General features: G+C 48.1%; 1 protein-coding gene across 1 annotated transcript in view; it reads left to right on the top strand.

Moving 5' to 3' along the window:
- The window catches only part of LOC120836949, a 98,622-nt gene that overhangs the window by 21,855 nt on the left and 53,759 nt on the right, over positions 1-23,008 (top strand). Inside the window, exon 3 of the mRNA XM_040206063.2 lies at positions 8,409-8,534. Within this exon, the coding sequence (XP_040061997.2) occupies positions 8,409-8,534 (126 nt within the window). The remainder of the gene's footprint in view (positions 1-8,408; positions 8,535-23,008) is intronic.

Here is a 23,008-nt window from a genome sequence, read left to right as displayed (position 1 = left end):
GAACTGCAGGGGGATAAAGATAAGAAGAGCGGAAATCAGACTTAGGTTGGAGCGTCTATAGAAGAACGCACATATTGTCATTGTTCTGCAGAAGGTTGACACGCGACATCTCAAGCTGCCAGGATAGAGGTCATACAAGCACGCCACCATCATCCCCAAAATGGGCATTGTAGGGCAAGCCACGCCGTGGAGGGTACCGGGCAACGTGCGTCCGGAATGACATGACCAAGACTCATATTGACGTTTTGCGCTTCTGCACGGAGTCCCGACACGTCACCGCGGCTCAGAGCAACATCAAAAAGAAACCATATATGTTAGCCAACACCTCCACTAGAACAGCCTACAGTGGAGTGGACGACACGGGTTCGATCTTCCTGCTAGCCCCAGAGAAACGCCGCAAGAAGCAACTCACCATATCGGAAGACCTTAACACTTGGGGCAGGCCGCCATTTTCCACTGAAATTTTTAGAAAATCACTTATAACTTTTAATTAAGTTATCGGATCCATAGATTTATTATAATGTACGCTAGAGGTTCATCTGGCGCTAGTGTCTATGCGACTTCCGGGAGCCAAATTGAAGCAGACAGCAACCAGTCTACTTTTGCGGTGCTCCTGTGCATTCCTATAAGAAAACGCGTGTGAAATTTGTCTCTTCGCCGGAAAATAACATAACTTTTATTATTTCGGTTGTACCGGATAGTATGTACATTTATTAATATTGTAAAAGTGTAATTGCTTTAATTACACCATTTTTCTTTACCACCGAACGATGTTAAGCTTCGCTATATTTCAGGCCCAAACCTATGTTCCATGGCAGGTATGTAAAAACGAGCGACGATTCTAAGCAAACTAACGATCGAAAAGAATGTAGAATGTGTTCAAGGTTCGCTAGCATTGCAGTGGCGCTTATATATTGCTATTATGCCCGCCCTGTCACTCTATGAAAATGGCTCCTTCGTGCTTCTTTACGACGGTTAAAACATTTGAATGTAAGAAATAAAGTGCGTGGACTACGAAAGGTGCGCCTTTTTATTATTTCCTATGTCGGGCAGTTTCTATCGGGCACCTATTCTCTGACTTCTCCCTATTTGCAAAGATTTGGAGCGTGCGGTTGATGATTTGAGCCCAGAACATGCATCTTCGCACATATTCATGAGCAGAAAGAATAAAGCAGTACTTATTTATTGCAAATAGGACTATATTACGTGGCTTTCAATTTATTTTGATCGCCTGCATGCACAAAGATTTACTTGTCCTGTGTTACTGCTTAGTTCTTGCCGTCTCTCTTGGTTTTCCATATGTCCTTCGTTCGTTTGACACGTATATCCCCCATGGCGGAAAGCGCCGATGCCGTATGCGCGCTAATAGTGTCCGACAGTGTACATAAATACATGTACGAAGCGGTTTTAGCACCGTTTTTTATACCACGAATTTCAAGTGAAAACGCCGTAACTGACCAATTATTTCGTCCGCGTGAATGAGAAATGTTCCAATGTGCCAGTACGTACGAAATATTCGTGATATTTGCTCTTATAATCGAGCGCAGCGAGAAAATGCACTCGCTTTTTCCCATAGAAATGCATTACCGGAAGTCAATTTCGGACTGGTTGCTGTCTGCTTCAATTTGCAGCAGCACACTAGCGCCAGTTGAACCTCTAGCGTACATTATAATAACTCTATGATCGGATCGGGCTGAAACTTTGGCATCTGGTTGTGACCTCCTCTAGCGCTACCTTTGGGCGGAAAATGAGCGTTCGGCGATGCCTAGTTTATTTTTGCGGTAAAAAAGACCGTGTAATTTTTTTTTTTTGTGACACCCTGTACATCACTCTGGTTCAGTAGTTGTTCTATTTCATCCTCTGTTAGAATTTTCTTAAAGGCCGGCCCGCAAGCAGAGAGAAGGAACCCGACCCTCACTTTCCTTCTCGCCACTGTGAAAGGAGGAAATCGCCTCTCATTTCCTCCTCGCCATTTTCCGATTTTTCTTTTTTTACCGGCTGCGTTCTTTTTTTTTACAAGTTTGGGGTGGAGGAAATGAAAGCTTCAAGGATTTGAAAAGATTATCCAGAAGCCAGCCGGCACACCTGCGACAAGGACCTGAACCAACCGAGTAGCTGTTTTGAGCGAGCTTGGCACTTGCTCTTCCCAACGAGTTGCATTGGCTCTTTTTTTAGCATTGGTTTGGAAGACAATTCTTTGCTGTTGTGAGAGCACAAATGCCTTGTTCTGCTCAAAGAAGTAGTCGTTGAAGTATCAATTTTAATATAAATATCTGATTTGGCATCTTTTGTTGTTTAGGCGGATTCATGGCGACAACGGGAAATACGAGCGGTGTTTTCTGTATATCAGGGATGGCGCTCCATAGACCAGTGGTTCTGAATCATCATGGTTCGTAAACCGGCAGAGGTGACAGAGAATCCCATCCGCAGTGGGTCTAGCACTTTTCGGTGTAGAGCGTTTTGCTGTAGGGCATTTCGGTGCGGACTTTTTGGTGCACAGACATTTCAGTGTACGGACTTTTTGCTGCAAAGACTTTTCGGTTTTGGACTTTCCGGTGAGCGGATATTTCGGTGCACGGACATTTTGATGCATGGACATTCGACGCTATGGTTTGCTCGCCAGTATCTCTTTTCCAACGTACGCAGACACGCTTCACATCGTGTTTGCGCGTTGAGTTGATAGAAATAGTCTCCTCTATAAGGTGTTGACTTTATTATTGGTCCTGAGTGTAGGAAACGACCCAAACAGCAAGACGTTTGAAGTTGTTTGTGTATTCAGAACAATTTTGAATATCTTCAAATGCGCCTCCTCCGCGTAATCGCATAGCTCGGATTGTTGATAATAAATTGTGATGACCTCGCACGACAAAAAAAAATACAAAAAACAATGTAATTATTACTTGTAACTCATTAGGGAATAAAGTAGGCGTGTGTGGGTACAAAATAAGTGTAATCAAATCAAATATCGATTTGAATCAAGTAAACAAGCCGAATTTGGTGAATGCTAAATCTATTTTATTTGGTATCAAATGTTTGCTCATTCTCGTACGAAAAAAAAAACAGTGACCACAGATCATACACAGAGTATGATCTGTGGTCAACGTCTCCTTCCATGCCGTAATGATGTCGCCGGACGTAAAGAACTGCCTTACAATCGTGCTTATACAGGGCGATTTTTTTTAACGACTAGACATTTTTCTAAAAAAGACGTCAGAGTTACGCAATTGCGGTTTGTGCCTTATCTATAGTCATCAAAAACACCAAATCATTCATTTTCAAAGAGATGTGGACGTGAAGTGGCTCACGGCGTCCTAAAAAGCCTAATTTGGACGCGAATCGTGTTACCGCAATCTTTTCGGCCACCGCACTCCTCGCCCCTTCTACAGTGGCGTTGTCACAGCGATGCGTATGATTTGTCGCTTTAGCGTCATGGCGTTAGGCTGTGCCACGCGGAGATGGAGCCTACATAAAATCAGAACTATATTTTCGCGCCCAAATTAGGAGGACACCGTACGCGCGTTACATCTTTTTAAGAATGGACGATTTGGTGGGTTGCGATTATGGCCAACAACTTTCTAAATACAAGATGCCGTTTTCTTTTCTAATTAAAAGGTTAATTAACGAATTTTAGGCAATCGGTCGGTTTTAGTTGCGTTCGTTATTGAACCTAATCCTCGCCTGGCCGTATAGCTCACCTACACAAACCGCAATGGCGCTAATTTTCACTGGACAATTTGGTGGCTTTCGATTACGCCCAACAACTTTATAAATCAACTATCCCGTTTTCTTTTATAATCAAAAAGTTTATTAACAAATGTTAGGTAATCAGTCGGTTTTTGTTGCGTTCTTTCTTGAACCCAATCTTCGCCTGGCCGTTTAGCTCACATCCACAAAACGTTAATTTCCACGTTTTTTTCTAATATCTAGTAGGTGAAAAAAAAAAAAAAAATAAACGTTGTATATAAAATAGAGGGCAGTTCTTTTCTGATATAAATAAAGCGTGGGGCACGCGTCTTGCATGCATCTTTTTTTTTTTTTTTTTCCGGCCTATGAAAACAAATCCCGGGACATTCGAAATTGAGTTTATGATGGGGCGGGCGCATTATCACGGGGTATTTTGTCATGTTTCATAAGCTTTATTACTAGTCAGAAGGAAGCCACGCGAGCCGCATCACGTTGCAAACAGCTAATTCGGGAGTTTCTCAAGCAGCTCTAGAACTTTCCAATTGACATTTTGGTTCTTAATACATCTAAAAAAGTTTGGTACTTAGTCCTAAACATTTAATTTATTAGGCATAATTAAAAATACTGCAACTCTCGCAAGACGTCTACCCAAAACATAAAGTTGGCTTCATTGGCGTAAAGTGGCTGCGTCTTTCATTTTTATGCTTGGTCTTTAAAGATTCGTGAAAAGCATTCGCGACCTTATCTGTCAAGGCGCGTACGCGGACAGCGCGGCCTCCTCGGCAAGTTGTTCCCTCATCGAAGACGACAATGAATAAAAGGTGCGATAAAAATCTTAATGCCTGAAAAAAGCGCAAGTTTAAAATACTTCTAAGAATGTCAGTTGATTTTATTTCTACTATATTCAAATTTCAACACTCGTCGCGGGCAGCATGAAAAGAAGCACTGCACTCTTGGCGCAAACCAGTGCCCAGTCAACGGTTCTACACTCAAACACGCATCACCACCCGACCTGTTTGAAAAATAAATAATTTTCAGTACTTTTGGTAGAAAAGGCGAATTTTCTACTGAGCGTGATATTTTGTGCACCCAAAAGTCCTGTAGCCGGGATCGGTAGTTAATAGCTTCAGGAAGACGAAGAACGACGGATGCATTATTTCCCGCGGAAGTACTGTTTTGAATTTGAATTCCACATAAAATTGTATATGCACAAATTGTGGCACGATACCGAACTTGCTTGATTACTTTTCTTTTAAAGACAACATAACCAGGCATAATCTACAGATATTGCCGAATTCATTTTAATTGGCGTACAGCGCGAAAGACAAGTATGGACATAAAGAACACAATAGAGCTATGCATCTCTACTGCATTTCTTTCCGTACTTGTGGACAGTTACTCCGCATGACTATATTCAAAAACTGCGAAATCGTTTAAGCCTACCCCTTTTTATAATTTTTTTCGTAGATGAATTGTGGCGAATCCCGGCTGGGTTCGGGTAAAGATCTCGCACGTGTTCAAGGACACATTTCGGCATGATTTCCCGCTTGGTGACGACGTTGAGCTGACCGCTGTTCCACTCCTTTTCTAAGTAGGCGGGGAACGCCAGACGCCTAAATTATCCAAGCAGCTCCAAAACTTGCGGTAGTACACCTTCCGAACTCCTGGTTTTTTTTGGAGATGGCCTTCGCCCACCCTGACAAAGCCCTAAACAATTATGTAAGGGCTGCAGAGGCTATCTGGGCATTCCGTTTCTTCATCAGCGAACAAATGCGAAGAGAAGAGAATGAAAACTTCGTAATACCTGCTGTCTTTTAATAAATGGCATAATATTGCTAGTGACATAATATTGCTAGTTGCACTATTTTACGCGAAGAAAATTGTGATTTTGCGGTTCTATCTCCGTGTTTCCCGTTCTCTTTGCTGATACGCAAGATATTTGTCGGGTGTCAAGTTTTCAGTTACATTTGTCGACAGAAACTAAATGCACGTTTGGCCACGAAGAAATTTTTTTCAAAGGCTGAAGATAGATGAAATATACCATAAACCGTTTCAGTTTTTATGGAAGTTTGTTTTTACTCTTCTTAGTAGCTTCAACGAGGCGGCCGTCACTCTAGAAAACACCTGTAGTACGAACCTATATATTATGCCCCAGGAATGGTCAGACTGGGTCCCTCTGACTGCAATATCTTTGACTTGTAATTACTTATGATTATTACTTTGTACAAAAAAAAAACAAAAAAACAACACAATAGTGATATAATCACTCTTGAGTGTGCCGTTTTTAGAACGACAAATTTTCAACTCTCTGGGTAGAGCTCAAAGTTTGGATAAAAATACCCATCTTTTTTCCTTCTGCTGTGATGTTCAAGTTCCGTTCACTCGAGATAAATATGCGGTGGTGTAGCGTGTGTGGCCGCATGCGAAAGTATCTGAATGTAAAAGAACTTGTTGTTGGGCTAGTTGGTGTTGACTATCTGAGTGTGTTTTAGAACTGCAAAAAAAGAGCAAAAAAAAAAAAAAGAAAAAAAAGAAGAAAAGCGAGTTAGCCCGAACCCTTCCGAGCTCATTTCCAGCCTGCCTAACTAATCCCTGGTTTTTGGGATTGAAGCAGAGAACCTTGAAGGGTTACAGAGATTTTGTCGGGGGGCCGGTAAGCCCATTAGCACTCGTGCGAGAAGGCCGTAAAAAGCGAGGAGGAAAATAAAGGAGGAATTGGGCGGAGGAAAAAAAGAAAAGAGGGGGAATTTTCTGCCACGCTGAAGAAAAGTTTGAGCCCCCGCCTTTAAACAAAAATATAATCGAGTGAGGCAAGTTTGTGCAGTTTTCACATTCAATAATCTTTTTTTTTTTGAAGCCGAGTCGTGACTTGGTGTATTAAACTGAATACCTCAATAATGAACCTATGATATCTCAAACATAGAAGTGTTCAAAGTTCTACAGTTTGATGTTAGATTTGACTTTCCTGTTATGAAGCGATGTCAATACAAGGAAACAGGATTTTACGCGCGATTGTGGAGGCACTATAACTCTAGCTTACCCGCCCTGCGACGCACGTTTCCGCCGGTGGAGCTCGCCATGGCTTTACCAGCTGACAAGCATGAGCACTGCCCACTCGCGGCATCTAGCGGCAGTTTTGCAAACTGAGTGGTACTCGAAAGGGTGCGTCCGGTTTCGCGTCTATACTATTGATTACATATGCTCACGGCACATGATTTACAAATGCACCTGTTTGGATACCCAAAAAATGGGCAAATAGAGTTTTCTTTTTTCTTTTTTTTTTTGTACAACGAAAATTGTGAATTTGTGCTCAATTTTTGTGTCTACAAAATGAAAATTGCTCCCTGATCATACGAAACCTATCTAAAAATTCGTGAACACTTACGCTGCACGTAAGGTGAAACACTGCGACACCTGAGGTGTGACGCCGAAGCTGCTAAGGAGTTATTTCCGAGCAAATAGACTGAATCAACGATAAACGCACGACCGCGCACCATCGAGTGCGCATAGGTTTTCTGTATTACATCGAACAACACACCGGACAAAAATTCCTTACCGCTTTGGAACCCATGGGGGTGTAATAAGTAGAGAACATTTCGAGAGCCTGTTCAACGGTTTTATTGAACACAACTCAGGGCTGCCCTATGATCATTGTAGAAGACTTCGAAAATCGCGTGCCCAAGTTTTTAAATCCAGGGAACGAGGAAACTGCATGTGTATACCAGTCGTGGTGTGGCTCCCTGAACGTTTTATGGAAAGTTATTGGTCATAAACTAACACCGACCCACGTTTCCTGGAGAACGCTTCAAAAATTGAGGACTCAAGCATCAAGCACGTAGCTCTAAACCTCCCGCCTGTGGTATCGCTGACTTAACGCCGACCTAGTTCTATTGATTTTTATTGACCGAGAACTTTTCTGACATAATTAGCGAAAACGCTTCGTTTCTGATCGTTTCCGTTATCACCAGTCTTATGTTTACGTTTCTACGTACCTTTATGGTGTCACGTGACGACCTATTGTCACGTGACGAGAGTGTCAAGTGACGTCATGACATCACGTGACTCACGCTGTCATCTGACGTCATTAAGTCGCGTGACGTCACTGTGCAACGTGTCTTGACATGATAGTGTCACGTGATGGTGTCAGCTGACGCAGGTAACAGGGCAAGTGATTCGCGGTGTGACTTCAGTGTCGTGGCGAGCGGCGTGACGTTTATGTGGAATCTTACGGCAAAGTGCCGAAAAGGGCCCACGTTTGATGCGAAGCGACGTATTCAGCGCGATGCCCGCAGAGTTCCCCACTAACTGTTGCGGTACTAAAAAAAGAACTTGCGTCAAATCGCTCCCCTTGTGCTAGGGATGAGCCAAGTTTTTCCTTCACTATATTATGCTTTTTTTTAAGAACACATAGTCAACACTAAGGTATACGTACGAGTCTTCAAAACGTACAAAAGCACTCTTTTCACACTATGTAAACGTAGTTTATGCAAACGATCAAGGAAAAAAGTTAAAAGCTTTCATTCGGTACTAGAAGTGAACATGTGCGAATTGTTAATAGTATATGCAATATGAAACAAATTATATAGTTTATATTATTCTAACCACCACATTTTTCAATCTATCTCAACCGTTGCACCATAAAACAAAAGGCACCAGAAACATATTTTACTAATATACATCAAAATGAAATTCTTTTGTTCAGACTGACGATTCTCTTAACACAGGCGTGCCAATTGCCGCAGAATTACACAGGGGAGCCTACTATGGGTCCAGCGTACACAAGGCTTGGCCCTCATTATCCCTCTAATTCTGCGATGACATATGACGGCCCTGACGAAATTAAGTGGAAGGTAAGATTTTGAGACCTTTGTAATCCTTTCATTGCATTCTCCAAACAGCATTGTAAGTAGCGCAGCCAGCTGTTTTCTACTGTAGAGAAATACATAAGAAAATATAGACAAAATTGGCACACTGTAGCAATCTATAAAGATACTGACTTTGATACCGAAACTCGTGCTGCAAAATATTATGTCAAACCTTCAATTTATTTATAGTTTTGTAATAACTGAAATTTTATTTGACATGTTCATAAAACGGTTGGTTTCACCGTTCAGTCACAAAACTAGGATCAGTGATAAAATAGCGCTGAAGCAACACACGAAGGCCAATTTCAAAGTTCTAAATAACCGTGCGAACCTCCAAAACGACTTCAAGTACAAGCCTGTCTCCCATAGAAAGCATAGGAAACCGGCACAGCGACATGCTTTTACTATCCGCTTAGCGAAGGCTCATCTGGTGGCGCCGCTTGCAACCAAGGTGACAAGAAGATTTCTTGCGGCTGCAACGGGCGGCATGTGTACACGTGTATATATCGGAGGCCGTTCTTTTTTCGACAACGCGCCCCGCTTTCTCGCAGAGGACGCACGTTGAATTCGTGGAAACACCGACCTTGGCGGGTGATATTTTTGAAGCATTTGTCGATATTTACAACGGACGCTCCACGCCCTACGTCAACGGACGGCCTTGCGGGCGTGGTAAAGGCCCATTGTAGCTATGGCTCCAAACTAAAGTAATAAAGAAGTGCTCCAGGTGTAGCGATCAATTTTGCATGACTTCTTTATCTGAGGCGTAAATATTGATGACTGCAGACCATTACGAAGAAAAGGCAAGCATAAAATGCGGTGTAGAAGGCACGATTCAGAAATATAGTTTAGTAGGATACGTTGTTCGGCTAGTTGGATCATCTTAGTTAAACATATAAAAAAGCGCAAAAAAATACAAGGACAAGAAGTATTCAGGACAAGCGGTAACTTTCAACTAGTTTACTTAGGAAAAGGAAGCATATATACAACCGACAGGCGAAGCAGCACCACATAACAGTTGATTGATTGAGTATACCTATAACAGTTTATTAATTTAGTAGTGATTAATCCAGGGTACCCCCGCAGGGGGCACCTGTGAAAGCAGGTGTTTGGGCAGTGGCGTCTCCACGGACCCCGAGCCATGCGGGTTCGCCCGCCCACGTCTGGCTGTGCGTGGCTTTCCCGTGTCTGGGGAAAAGGGCATCCTGGTGGTTGAGCCGAGCCCGGGGTAGGTTTGGACCCTTCGGGGCTCCCCGGGTGAGGCAATACACAACTTCAGCCCCCGCTTCTCATAGACGGGAGTCCTGGTAAGGCCCGGCCAGGATGATTCAGTCTAGTCGCCATTTCTTCTACTATCCCCTCCGATCTTTCACTTTTACCTTTCCTGTTTCCTTTACTTCTCTCTCACTTATCTTACTCCTTTTTCACCCCTCTTTGGCGGCAAGGGCTAACCTTGGGTGGCAATGGACCTCTGTCTTGACCCACAATTGGGTATAGTTTCCCGGCAGCACTGTTAGCGTAACGTCTCCAGCCAAGCCCCTCTTGTTATGGTGCGTTACCTAACCCCTTGTTGGGCTCGGTGGTGGGCGGTGCACCGCGGATACCGAACACTCTTTGCCCTCCTATGGCGCCCCACCCCTCCAAACCCCGTTCAGGGCAAGCCTTTAAAAGGCGCTGCCTTGAACACAAAACCATTGAAAAAGAATCTAAGGAAGAAACCTTTACAAAGTTTTTTGTCGTTCATTCGCTGGATGAACAGAAACCAGTTGCAAAGCTCTCACCCTTTGTTGTAGCTAAAGTTCTTGAGCACCTTGTAAGGTTCTCCTATAAGGCAAAGAAGCTCCACTGTGGAAACGTCCTTGTGGAGGTAGAAACAAAAAAACAAAGTGAAGCACTCTCTAAGATGACCAACATTGTTGACTTGAAAGTGTCGGTGAGCCCTCACCGTACACTTAACACCTTTCGTAGTGTCCTCTCTGAGGATGACTTCCTTCATACCAGCGAGGATGACATTCTTGAGGGCCTCGAAGGCTCTGGTGTCGTCGCCGTCAAACGAATAATGTTTAAAAAGAATGGTGAAGAGATTCCCTCTAAGCATGTTATTTTGAATTTCGAGAGACACACTCTACCAGAGACAATTAAAGCAGGGTACCTTAATTGCCAGATCCGCCCTTATGTCCCCAACCCACAGCGGTGCTTCCGTTGTCAGCGTTTTGGCCACGTGTCACGCAGCTGTCGCGGAAGCGAGACATGTGCAAAGTGTGGAAGTCAAGGACACGTCTCCGACATTTGCGAGGCCGCGGCCCATTGCGCTAACTGCGGTGGACCACACCCCGCTTACTACCGCAGCTGTCCTTTCTTTCAGCAAGAAAAAGATATTCTTGCCCTGAAAGTCAAAGAAAATATTACATACGTGGAAGCAAAAAAACGCTTTTCCTTTTTGTCAAAGGTGCCTCCGAGCGCGGTGCGGTGCAGGGGCCCTGCACCGCGCTCGGAGTCAAGGGCCACCCAGGTCTCTCCCGAGATCTTGGCGGCCGACCTCAGGGCCCCAGCTCCCCGAGAGGGGCAGCAGCAGCTTCCCCCAGTCCCTGGTGGTAGCACGCGTGCTGCCCCTCCATCCAAGGACAGGCCGGCAGCAGCCGCGCCTGTCCCCTCTCCTAGGTCCACTCCTAGGAAGGAGCGAGCTTCTCGCTCCTGCTCGCTGGAGAGGGTCCCCCTACCGAAGGAGCAGCATGGTACCCATGCAGCTCCTGTGAAAGGAGGTGTCAAGACAAGCTTGGGTGACCCCTTGCCCAGTTCGTCCGCCACTCCTCCATCCGGTCGTGGCCGGGGTTTTCCCCCACTCGTGCCAGGCCGGACCAGCTCTGTCATGCTCCATCCACCAGACACTTCCCAGGACATGGAGATACCAACTGATGCTGACAGTCAGTCTACTCCTGGGTCCGACTAGGATGGTATGGAATGGGAGACAGCTTCTCTTAAATCTAAAAAGAAGCAACCTGTAGTAGCGCCCAAGTGATAGCCCCGATAGCTGTTGCATTGCGATCACATCTTCCACCTAGCTCGAGTTAGCTCTCCATAGTTTTATTTATTTTGCTAGGTTTTATCTCCTTATATTTATATATTTACACACTTTTTTAATAGATGACAAAGTTACATTTTATGCAATGCAACTGTCGCGGTATTTTAAGAAATATTGATGATGTCAATCATTTCATGGATGAGCTTCGACCCATCGCTCTTGCCTTGCAAGAAACCCATCTTCAGTCTAATTCTTTTAACATTTTAAGACGTCATCAGGTTTTTAGGAAAGACCGTCCCGCTTGCACTCCTTCTGGTGGCGTTGCAGTAGTTGTGCAGAGTGGAGTCGCTTGCTCTCAAGTTCCACTCCGCACACCTCTGGAGGCTGTTGCAGTGCGTCTCCTCGTGGACCGCTTTGTAACGCTTGTTTCTTTATACTTACCACCAAATATTCCTTTCAATCTTCAAGAGCTGCAGGGACTTGTAGGACAGCTTCCTCAACCATTTTTAATTTTGGGTGATTTTAACGCTCATCATCCCATGTGGGGCAGTACCCGTCAAGACTCCCGGGGTGGTGTTATTGAACGTCTTTTATTGTCTTCTGGGCTATGTCTTCTTAACGGGAAAGAACCAACTTTTTTAGTGCGGCTCACAACTCATTCACATCTATTGATCTTTCTATCGCTTCACCTTCATTACTTCCTTGCTTTTCATGGAAGGTTCTCCATAACCCTTTTGAAAGTGATCCCTATCCTATTGTTTTAGAAAGTACTGTTCCATTGCCTAATCTTTTAAAGCGTCCCCCTAGGTGGAAATTAGACAAGGCTGACTGGACACTTTTTAATCTTCACTCCACTTTAGATCCTTCGATTCTTTCTTCTTTGTCACCCGAGAACGCTACACTTCATGTTACTGAGCAGTTACTAAGGGTTGCTCAGCGCTCTATTCCACAAACTTCTGGTAATGTGCCAAAAAATGTAAACCTTGGTGGAACAAGGAGTGTGCCACAACCCTGGCAGATCAAGACAAGGCCTGGGAAAGATTTCGTAGATATCCCACTTCGCACAACCTTGTGGAGTTCAAACGCCGAAAAGCCAAGGCTCGTTGGACTAGGAAGCAGGCAAAACGGAAGCCTTGGATGAAGTACCTGTCTTCTGTAACTAGTTTTGTCCCTGCCAAAGAGGCCTGGGACAGATATAGGAAAGTAAATGGGGATTATAGGTGTTTTGCCATCCCAACGTTTAATGCTCCTTGTTCGTCATTAAAAGACATAGCTAACATCCTCGGAGAACATTTTTATAATTCATCCAGCTCGGCCAACTACAGTGCTAACTTCACACACTTTAAAGCCCGTGCGGAGCAACAAACGCTAGTCGTAACTGGAGGAAAGGCAGCCTCTTATAATCGGCCATTAACGCGATATGAACTTGAGATGGCCCTTAATGTAAAAAAGCTATCTGCTCCTGGGCCCGATGGGCTTCACTATGAAATGCTTCGTAACCTGTCCACGGAATCCCTTGAAAACCTCCTTCTTTTTTCTAATTCTTTATGTGAAAAGGCTTGTTTTCCTCAGACTTGGAGGCATGCACATATTATTCCCCTTCTAAAACCTAATAAAGATCCTTCACAGCCATCAAGTTACCGCCCAATCGCACTAACGAGCTGCCTCGGAAAAACGTTTGAAAGGCTGATAAACAGGCAACTGGTTTATGTATTGGAACCACAGAGGGCCTTTGATAACAACCAGTGTGGATTCCGCCGAGGTCGTTCTACTCTCGATCACTTGGTACGCTTGGAAACTGTGATACGTGAGGCATTTGTAAACCGGCAGCACTGTGTCGCAGTTTTTTTTCGATTCGGAGAAGGCATATGATACAGCGTGGAAACATGGGATTCTTCAAGATCTGTATGCATGTAATATCCGTGGCCGTATGCTGTAATGCACAAGGGAATATCTAACAAACAGGACTTTTCAAGTTCGTCTTGGCTCCAACCCATCTGATTCCTACGTGCAAGAAAATGGAGTCCCTCAAGGAGGAGTCTTGAGCGTAACTTTATTTGTGCTAAAAATGAATTCAATTGCACGACTGCTACCTCCTTCTGTTTCATATTCTCTTTACGCTGATGATATACAGTTCTCGTCTTCCTCTTGTAACCTTTCCAGCTGTGAGCGCCAATTGCAGATAGCCATAAACAAACTTTCCAAGTGGGCTGACGAGAACGGGTTTTGGTTCTCTGCATCCAAAACACTCTATGTGCCCCTTTCTTTGCGTCGTGCGCTGTCATTGGACCCATCACTGGAACTAAAGGGAAACCCTGTACCTGTCAGGAAAGAGCACAGATTTCTTAGTGCGATATTTGATAAAAAGCTTAGTTTTATTTCACACCTTGAAGCTTTAAAAACTAAATGTCTTCAGTCTATGTTTCCTTTGAAAGTTCTATCTCATAAGTCATGGGGTTCTGACAGAAAATGTATTCTACGGTGTACAATGCTCTTGTAAGATCTCGTCTTGACTGGTGCGGCAGTGTATGGATCGGCCCGGCCATTTGCCCTCAGGATGTTGGACGCAGTTCACGACCCTGGGTTGAGACTAGCAACTGGTGCTTTCCGAACATCCCCTGTCTCCAGTTTATATGCAGTTGCTAATGATCTATCACTGAACAAACGGCGTACCTATCTTAGCCTAACGTATGCTTTTAAGATTCTGGATGACTCTCAACACCCCACTTATTCCTTCCTTACAAGGTCGAGGTTTTCCCGTCTCTTTAACAACAAGCCAAGCATTGTGACACCATTAAGCTCCCGCATTGAAGAACTTTGCACTTCACTGCATCTTTCATTGGACCAGGTCGGCCTCATTCGAAATGTCGACGACCGTATTCCACCCTGGAAGACACTGCCAGTTGCCTGTGACTGGCCGCTCACAAACTTTAACAAACATGGCATTTCCCATGCTGTAATACCGCAAGAGTTTTGTGAAGTACAAAACAAGTATGATGGTTATCTTCATGTTTACACAGATGGCGCCAAGACTTCTTCTTTTGTTGGCTGGGCTGTGTATTCAGAACACTTCTCTAAAGTTAAGTGACTTAATTCGTTTGCCAGCATTTTTACTGCAGAACTCTATGCAGTATCAATGGCAATAGACTACATTCTGTCACGACCTTTCTCGAACGTGGACGAAGGGGGCCGAAGCACCCGCCGAGGAGAGACGACACGCAGCCCTGTTGTGAGGGTGGACGATGACTGGCCGGAGCGGCGTACGCTCAACGGCGTTTATTATCGCGATGACCAACGTTGCCCGCCGAGCCAGGCGGCCGCAGACGGGCGGACTGGAAGGGGGGCGCCACTAACTTGTCACACTCCTCCCCCCCCCCCCCCCCAATTTGTTTTTCCTGAAAACAAAATAACTAAATACACGACGCGCACGGCCGACACCATCTCGGCGTCTGGTCATGCAAAGTCCCGGCCTGTCGACGATGAAGGTCACCCCGGCGAGTAGCGGTCAGGTGACCTTCGCTGCCTCGTACTCCACCTGGGTACTGGTGTCGACGGGCCGGGTGTGGCAACGCCGGGTGTTACCTGAACCGGTCGCGCTCCACCCGGTTGAGCTGCAGGGACCGGATTTGGGAGTGGCACTGGTGCAACTGGTGCCACAGGAGTGACGACGCTTGTCGCCTCCGGGCTGGGTGGCGCTCCACTGGCCACGAATGGTGGTGTTCGGCCCCCTGCAGGCTGGTCCTCTGAAGCGACGGCCGAGGGTGGAAGCCAGGTCCCGAGGCGAGGCCTGACATGGTCGGCGTGCCGGTGCCAGGTGGTCCCGTCGGGCATGCGGACGAGCAGCGACGAGGCACTCGATCGCTGGTGAAACCACACGCCAGGCAGACCATGGTGGGCCAGGACGGAAGTTCCTGGCGTAGACCGACGCTCCTGGCTCCGGCAAAGGCCCGGGACGGCACCCTCGGTCAGCAGCCAGCTTCTGCTTCAGCTGCTTCAGGAGCGCCGTGGACCAGAGGTCTGGATGCAAGACGTCCAGGGGGGTCTTGACCATCCGGCCCAGCAGAAGCTCGCAGGGGGCACGGCCAATGACCTCATGCGGTGTGGTCCGGTACTGGAACAGTACCCGGGCCACCTGCGTCCGGAAATCCCCGGGCTGGCTCTTCTTGAGCTTGTCCTTGAGTGCCTGTACCACCCGCTCTCCTGCACCATTGGAAGCGGGGTGGTACGGTGGAACCAGCATCCGGCGGATCCCATTCCTCTGCAGCCAGTCCAGGTACTCGGCACTGGCGAAAGCGGGACCATTGTCAGACACCATAATGTCCGGCAATCCCTGCGCCGCGAAGACTTGCCGCAGCGCCGCAATGGTCGCGCTTGCCGAGGGACTGGTGACTGGCAGTGCCTCCACCCACTTGGAGAAGGCGTCCACCACCACCAGGAAGTAGTGGCCCTTGAAGGGTCCCGCATAACCCACGTGCAAGCGGGACCACGGCCTCTGTGGGAACGGCCAGGGGGTGATCTCCACGTGGCGCGAGGCTCGCTGGTTCTCCTGGCAAACCTGGCAGCCTTGCACTTGGTGCACAATGTCCTGGTCCAAGCCAGGCCACCAAACGTGCGACCGTGCCACCATCTTGGTCCTTTCCACGCCAGGATGCCCCGCATGCAGCCTCTGCAGCACCTTGGCCCGCAGACTTTGTGGAATCACCACCCTGGAACCCCACAGAAGGCAGCCCTGCTCCAAGCTCAGCTCGGCGGTCTTGTGGCTGTAGGCCTGGTGACGAAGCTCCTCCCCTCGGGCAACCGCCTTGACCACCTGAGACAGGACCGGGTCCCGGCTGGTCGCCTGCGCCACCGCAGTCCTGGTAAGCACCCCCGGGTAGGCCCGCTCCAGCAGGAACACGTCAGCTCGCTCTGGAACGGCAGCAGGCACCTCCGGCAGGGGCAGGCGGCTCAGGGCGTCAGCAGGTCCCAGGTCCTTCCCAGGGCGGTAGACCAGCTTGTACCTGTAGGCTGCCAGCGTCAAGGTCCAGCATACCACACGAGGCGATGCTTGCACTGGGACTGCCTTGTCAGGTCCCAGCAGCCCCAGCAGCGGCTTGTGGTCCGTGACTGCCTCGAACTGCCGGCCCCACAGGTACTGATGGAAGCGCTGGACCCCGAAGATGAGGGCCAAGCCTTCCTTGTCGAGCTGGCTGTAGCGTTGCTCCGCCGCATGGAGACGACGAGAAGCAAACGCCACAGGGCGTTCCTGACCATCCTGACCCCGGTGCGACAAGACGGCTCCTACCCCGTACGGCGACGCATCCACGGTGAGGACTACAGGCTTGGCCGGGTCGAAGTGCACAAGCACTGGAGCCTTAACGAAGAGCTCCTTGCTGCGCTGGAAGGCCAAGTCCTGCTCCTTCTTCCAGGCCCGCTGCTGCCCATCACGAAGCAGGCGATGCAGCGGCTCTAGATGCGTCGAAAGGTTGGGCAGGAACCTCCTGTAGAAGTTGATGAGGCCGACGTAGCTCTGAAGCTCCTTTTTGCTCTTGGGCTTCGGCGCCTTGAGCACGGCCTCAATCTTGCGGGGTGCCGCGGCCAGGCCAGCCTGGGAGATGACCTGTCCCAGGTACTCCACGCTGGGGGTCAGGAACACGCAGTTGTCCAGCCTCACCTTGAGACCGGCGTCCTGCAATCGTGTCAGGAGTTTGCGCAGGTTCTGCAGGTGGTCCCCGTCGTCGGTACCGGAAACCAGGATGTCGTCCAAGTACACCGCCACGTGCCTCATGCCCCTGAAGAGGTTGTCCATCTCTCTCTGGAAGATGGCTGGGGCTGAGGTCACGCCGAACGGTAGGCGCGTGTACTGGAAGAGTCCCATGGTAGTCGAAATGGTGACATACTTCCGGGCGGCATCCTGGAGCACCAGCTGCTGGTAGGCATCTCGAAGGTCGAGCTTGGTGAACTTCTGTGCCCCGGACAAAGCCGACCAGAGATCTTCTACCCGAGGCAGCGGGTACTTCTCAACGGTAGCAACGGGGTTGATGGTGACCTTGAAGTCCCCGCAGATCCTGACGCGGCCGTCTCGCTTGAGGACTGGCACAATCGGTGCGGCCCACTCGGAAGACTTGACGGGCACCAGGATTCCCTCTCGCTGCAGCCGTTGCAGCTCCTGGGTGATTCCGTCCTTCAGGGCGAACGGCAGCGGACGCGGCTTGAAGAACCGAGGCCGGGCTCCCTCGGGTACGTGGATGCCGACCGTCGTGCCGGCGAAGGTGCCCACCCCCGGCTGGAACAGGGACTGGAAGTCGGTCAGGAGGCTCGGGACGTCCTTCACCACGTGCAGCGCAGCCTCTTGGTACTCCGGCAGCCGAACACCCAGCGAGTGAATCCAGTTCCGGCCAAGCAGCGTCGGCGACGACCCCTTGGTTAAGTAAAGGGGAAGGATTGCCTCCCTGTCGCCAAGGCGAACGCTGACTTGGGCCCGACCCTGGACCTGGGAAAGCTGCCCGGAGTAGCTGCGCAGCATGACGTCAGACGCCTCAATGGACACACCGGGGAAGGTCCGCGTGAACAGCTTCCCGGGCATGACCGACACATTGGCCCCTGTGTCCAGCTCCATGGTGATGGGGTGGCCGCAGATTTCAACTGACACCAAGTAAGGCGGCACAGACGATAGTTTATTCGTATGCCACACGTCGAAGATCTGCGGCTCCTCGGCCACGACGTGGACCCTGGCTGACGACAAACCCGGACCTCGTGCCGCTCGTCCCCGCCGCGTTCTCTTGCGACGACCACCCTGGCCGAGGGCTTGACTGGAGCCCGGGCTTGAACCAGGGTGCAGCTGCTGGCCGCCGCTCGTCCTCCCCGCTCGGCAGACACGTGCGAGGTGCCCAGTTCTCCCGCACGTGAAACATTGTGCTTGGACGAACTGGCACTGTGAGGGGGAGTGGGCAGCACCGCCGCGGCTGCAGGCACCGCTCCTTGCCGCCATCTTATTCACCGCCGCTTCCGTTGACGGTGAGCCGGCCGCACGCGCTATCTCGCTGGCGTCCTTAGCTGCGGCTTCCATCGCCAGTGCTGCCTTCACCGCGTCGTCCAGGGAGGGGTCGGGGAGCTCCAGGAGTCGCGTCTGCATGGCGGGGTTGTTGATGCCGCAGACGAACCGGTCCCGAAGTAGCGAGTCCAACTGGTCGCCGAAGGCGCAGGTGCTCGCTAACCCTCGTAGCGCAGCGACGAACTGCCCGAGGGTCTCCCCGTCCCGGCGGCTCCTGTTGTTGAAGCGGAACCGCTCCATAAGCGTGGACGGCGCCGGGCTGAAGTGCGGGCGCAACGTGGCGAGCAGCTCACCCAGCGTTTTGACGTGCGGCGTGGCCGGCTTGAGAAGGTCGAGCAGGAGGCTGAAGACGCGGGTCCCGCAGCTGGCCAAGAAGATGTTTCGTTGTTTCGCCTCGGGCGTGTCGTTCGCCCGAAAGAACACGTGGACTTGTTCTTCGTAGACTGGCCAGGCGGACCCATCTCCATCGAACGGCTCGAGCCTCCCGTACAGCGGCATGGCGACGGGAGCGGGGGGCGGTGTTGCGTCCTCGTCGCCAGTGTCACGATCTTTCTCGAACGTGGACGAAGGGGGCCGAAGCACCCGCCGAGGAGAGACGATACGCAGCCTGGTTGTGAGGGTGGACGATGACTGGCCGGAGCGGCGTACGCTCAACGGCGTTTATTATCGCAATGACCAATGTTGCCCGCCGAGCCAGGCGGCCGCAGACGGGCGGACTGGAAGGGGGGCCCCACTAACTTGTCACACATTCTACATAAGAAAATAACTAGGGCTGTTCTGTTTGTTGATTCTCAGAGTGTGATTGTTGCAGTTTGCTCCGTTAAAGACACTAAAAACATGCTTGTACAACAAATTCAGAGTAAATTCAACGCTGCTCTGCATGACGGTCAAAGCATAATATTTTGTTGGGTACCTAGTCACGTTGGCATAGAGGGCAACGAGAAGGCCGACAGGCTTGCAGGGTCTGTGGGAAACCTTGTCCAATCGTCTTTCTGTTTACCATATCAGGATATAAAGCCTTTAGTAAAGTCATCACTTTTTCGTTGTTGGCAGTTGGAATGGGACAGGGAGTGTGAAAACAAGCTCCACGTTATAAAGCCTGTTCTTGGAGCCTGGGAAAGCTCTTCATGCAAAAGTCGTCTTCATGAAACCTTGATGTGCCGTCTGAGAATTGGGCATTCTTTTATCACTCATAAGTACCTACTTTGGGGGGAAGATCCTCCTAATTGTGATCAGTGTGGTGAAACTCTTACACATATCTTGTGGTCCTGTCCCGCTCTGGAGCCCAAGCATCGTGTTTATTTTCCTGAGTTGTTTCGACAACAGATCCCGTTTCATCCGGCCCTCCTGCTGGGGGAGAATCCCAAGGTCCCTTTTAGCAGGGTAGTAGACTTTCTTACTAGCATTGGCATTTTATACCAAATATAGCTTTACCAAATCCTAGGTTGCACTTTGGTAAAACTCTCACCAAAGCATGCTGATTGTTACTATCGTTTGGCGCAGATGGCCTCGTAGCTCTTGCGCCATTAAACCCCCAAAATCATCATCATCATTAATCCAGGATACTAAATTTGTTTTAAAAGGTCGTGAAAGCTACACTTATACGGTTTGCGCAGGTGAGTTATACGGCGAGGGGGACGAAGTGTAGGGGCAAAACCTTAACCATCAGTCGTATAATTAAATACATTTTGTTAATTAACTTTTTAATTAGTGAAAATGAACAGATGGCTTCAATTAAAACTTGCTGAGAGTCATCGAAAACCACTAAATCAGCTCTTTTGGGAGGGATATAACGCAGGGGTAGCATTTTGCGCGTTCTGTAAAAACGCTTAATTTGGACGAGTGCCTGGATTTCAGTTTCTTATAGGAGCGCATTTCTGTGCCCACGATCCTGTTCCCCAGGGGCTTGGACGAGCAACACATGTGCGCCCTGCTTCCCTCCATCCTACGAGGGAGGCGAGGGGGTGGTTTCGTACTGCGGCCAACGGGCAGCAGGATCGCGGGCGCAAAGATGCGCTCTCATAAGACATCGATATCTAAGAACGTGTATAAATGAAGCATTTGTTTAAGAACGCCGTAAAATGCTGCTTCTGTCTTATATCTTCGCAAAAAGAGTTAATTTAGTGTTTTTCGCTGATGCTTTGCAAGTTTATATTGGAACCATGGGTCTAGTTTGACTAAATAAACATTTAAGGAACCTACTATACTTAATGGGAAGCTGAAGCGTTTTTATATGTGAGGAAACACACTTAAATCTTCATTTAACCCCCAGGATTTCAAACATCAAAAATTATTTCTTAATTTGGTTAATCGAAGCTGCATAGAATCATTTTTAAAGTACCGCTGAAAGTCTACTTTCTCGTAGAGTGACGTCACAAAAGGAGCTTTCGAAGTCTCCGCTCACGGATTTTCAGCGCCTATCAACTCAATGCACGCACATGCTATATTTAAAAAGGGCGAAAAAAGACGTCACGACTGGTGTCAGTCACGGAGAATACATCTAGCAAGCCGGCGATCGGACGCGCGACCCTCAAGCGACACAGGCTTAGTGGCCGATAGATCCTCTTATGACGTCGCTACTGGTCGGATGATTTTGTGCTTTCTCTTGTTTTTTTTTTTATATATTTTCAAAAAACGAATATTATATCCAGATTCACGGAACAAAATATAAGCTAAAATCAACCTATATCCAGTTTTTTTAAAGAAGTGTTCCACTTCCCTTCAATAGGCCGACTTATCATTACAATTAGCCCTCTATATCATACCCCCCCTGGCCATATAACTCACCTGCACAGACCGCGTAAGTGTAGCTTTTACGGCTTTTTTTAAATAAATCTGTAAAACAAATAGGAAATGACCCTGTAGAATGTCCCTTAATACGATACGATCGTATGGTTCCTCCCTTCCTTGCATCGTTCGAGAGAGACTCGCGGACATCCAGCGTTCCATCGGAACGCTAAATATCAGCGAGGCTTTACGTCAGCGAGTGGTTTCAAGCAAGCAGTATGTTGGCACACCAATAAGCTCCCGTACGAGACCCTCGGGGAGCACTAATAGCAGTGGCAAAATGTAGTGACCTGGTAAATTAGGCAGCAAGTATTTATTTCTAGAAAAATTGCAAACAACGAAGCTTAACTTTGCTCAAAAGATGATAATTATAAATTCAGTACTGAACAAAGGTGTCTCTTGAGCCGCCAGACCAAAGACCCCCTCTTGCCACTCAGGAGTACCTAACTTGTGCTTGGAAGATCACCACAACCAAGAGTTGTGCTGCGAACGCAACTGCGATATAAAAACTTAACTAACGTGAGATGAAACATGAAAGACGTTTACAATGCTCTGTAATGCGAAGTTAGAGCGCAGCTCTTGAGGAGTAGGATGGGCGGATACACAGGGGACTGTATGCCCCTCCTCTCCCTCCCCTCCTCCTCTTCTGCTCCTTACCATTCAGGGAAAACATTCCCTCAATGTAGCAGGAAAATTTGCATGCTAGAGTACACGGGAAAGTTTTCGCTAAATTTCACGATAACTTTACCAAGGAAACGTTCGCTAAATTTCCCCCCTAAATAAGGAATTTCCCTGCTACATTTAGCGGGGAAATTGGGGAATTGTAGTAGACCGTTCCCGAAGCCCGCTAAGCACCCGGATAGCGCTCCGTAATCCGCCACAAGACCTTGAACTATGGAGACAGTGCTGGCGGCGCGCATGCGCAGCTGCGGCGTTTTCTTCGGGGATACCGTAGCGGAGGAGAAAAACGATCTACTACAACTCCCTATTGACGTCACGTGACCTCAACACCAATTCAGTTTCCCCGCTAAATGTAGCGAGGAATATGACGTCAAATGACTTCGTGTCACGTCACTCATGAACAAAATCAGTTTTTCCGCTAGATTTAGCGGAAAAAGTTACGTCACGTAATTTCAACAATAGGGGGTTTTCGTAGATCGTTTCCGCTGTCCCGCAACGCTCTCCGCAACCAGCTACGATACTCGGACCTCTACAGTCAAGGCCATCGGCGCGCAAGCGCGGAAGCGGCTTCTTCGTTGCGGAGGGCTTAGCGGAGGGGAGAACGCGGTCTACGAAAACTCCCTATTAATTTAATTTCACGCTAAGTTTAGCGGGGCAGTTACACCGACGGCCACGCCGCAAAGCGGGGAAATGAGCGCCTAATAGCTACGCTCTAAAAAAACTGAATGCATCACATTAAATATAGAGAAAATTAGAGATACGACAAAGAAAAAAATAATCTATGATAGCGCTCTAATACCATTCCTTTTGTCCGTTCTCAAATGTTTTGACTTCAAGAAATTTTTATCTCTTTAGTTATACTCGGAGAACCACTCCCAGTTTCAGCAGGAATGCAATAAATTAGTGCAGACTAGATCTTCTAAACCATAATGCACATAA

This window comes from Ixodes scapularis, unplaced genomic scaffold (genome assembly GCF_016920785.2).
Source record: "Ixodes scapularis isolate PalLabHiFi unplaced genomic scaffold, ASM1692078v2 PGA_scaffold7__128_contigs__length_106722199, whole genome shotgun sequence".
NCBI classification, from domain to species: Eukaryota; Metazoa; Arthropoda; class Arachnida; order Ixodida; family Ixodidae; genus Ixodes; species Ixodes scapularis.
Note: the sequence above shows the minus strand (reverse complement) of the source record. Positions and strands in the feature narration are given on the sequence as shown.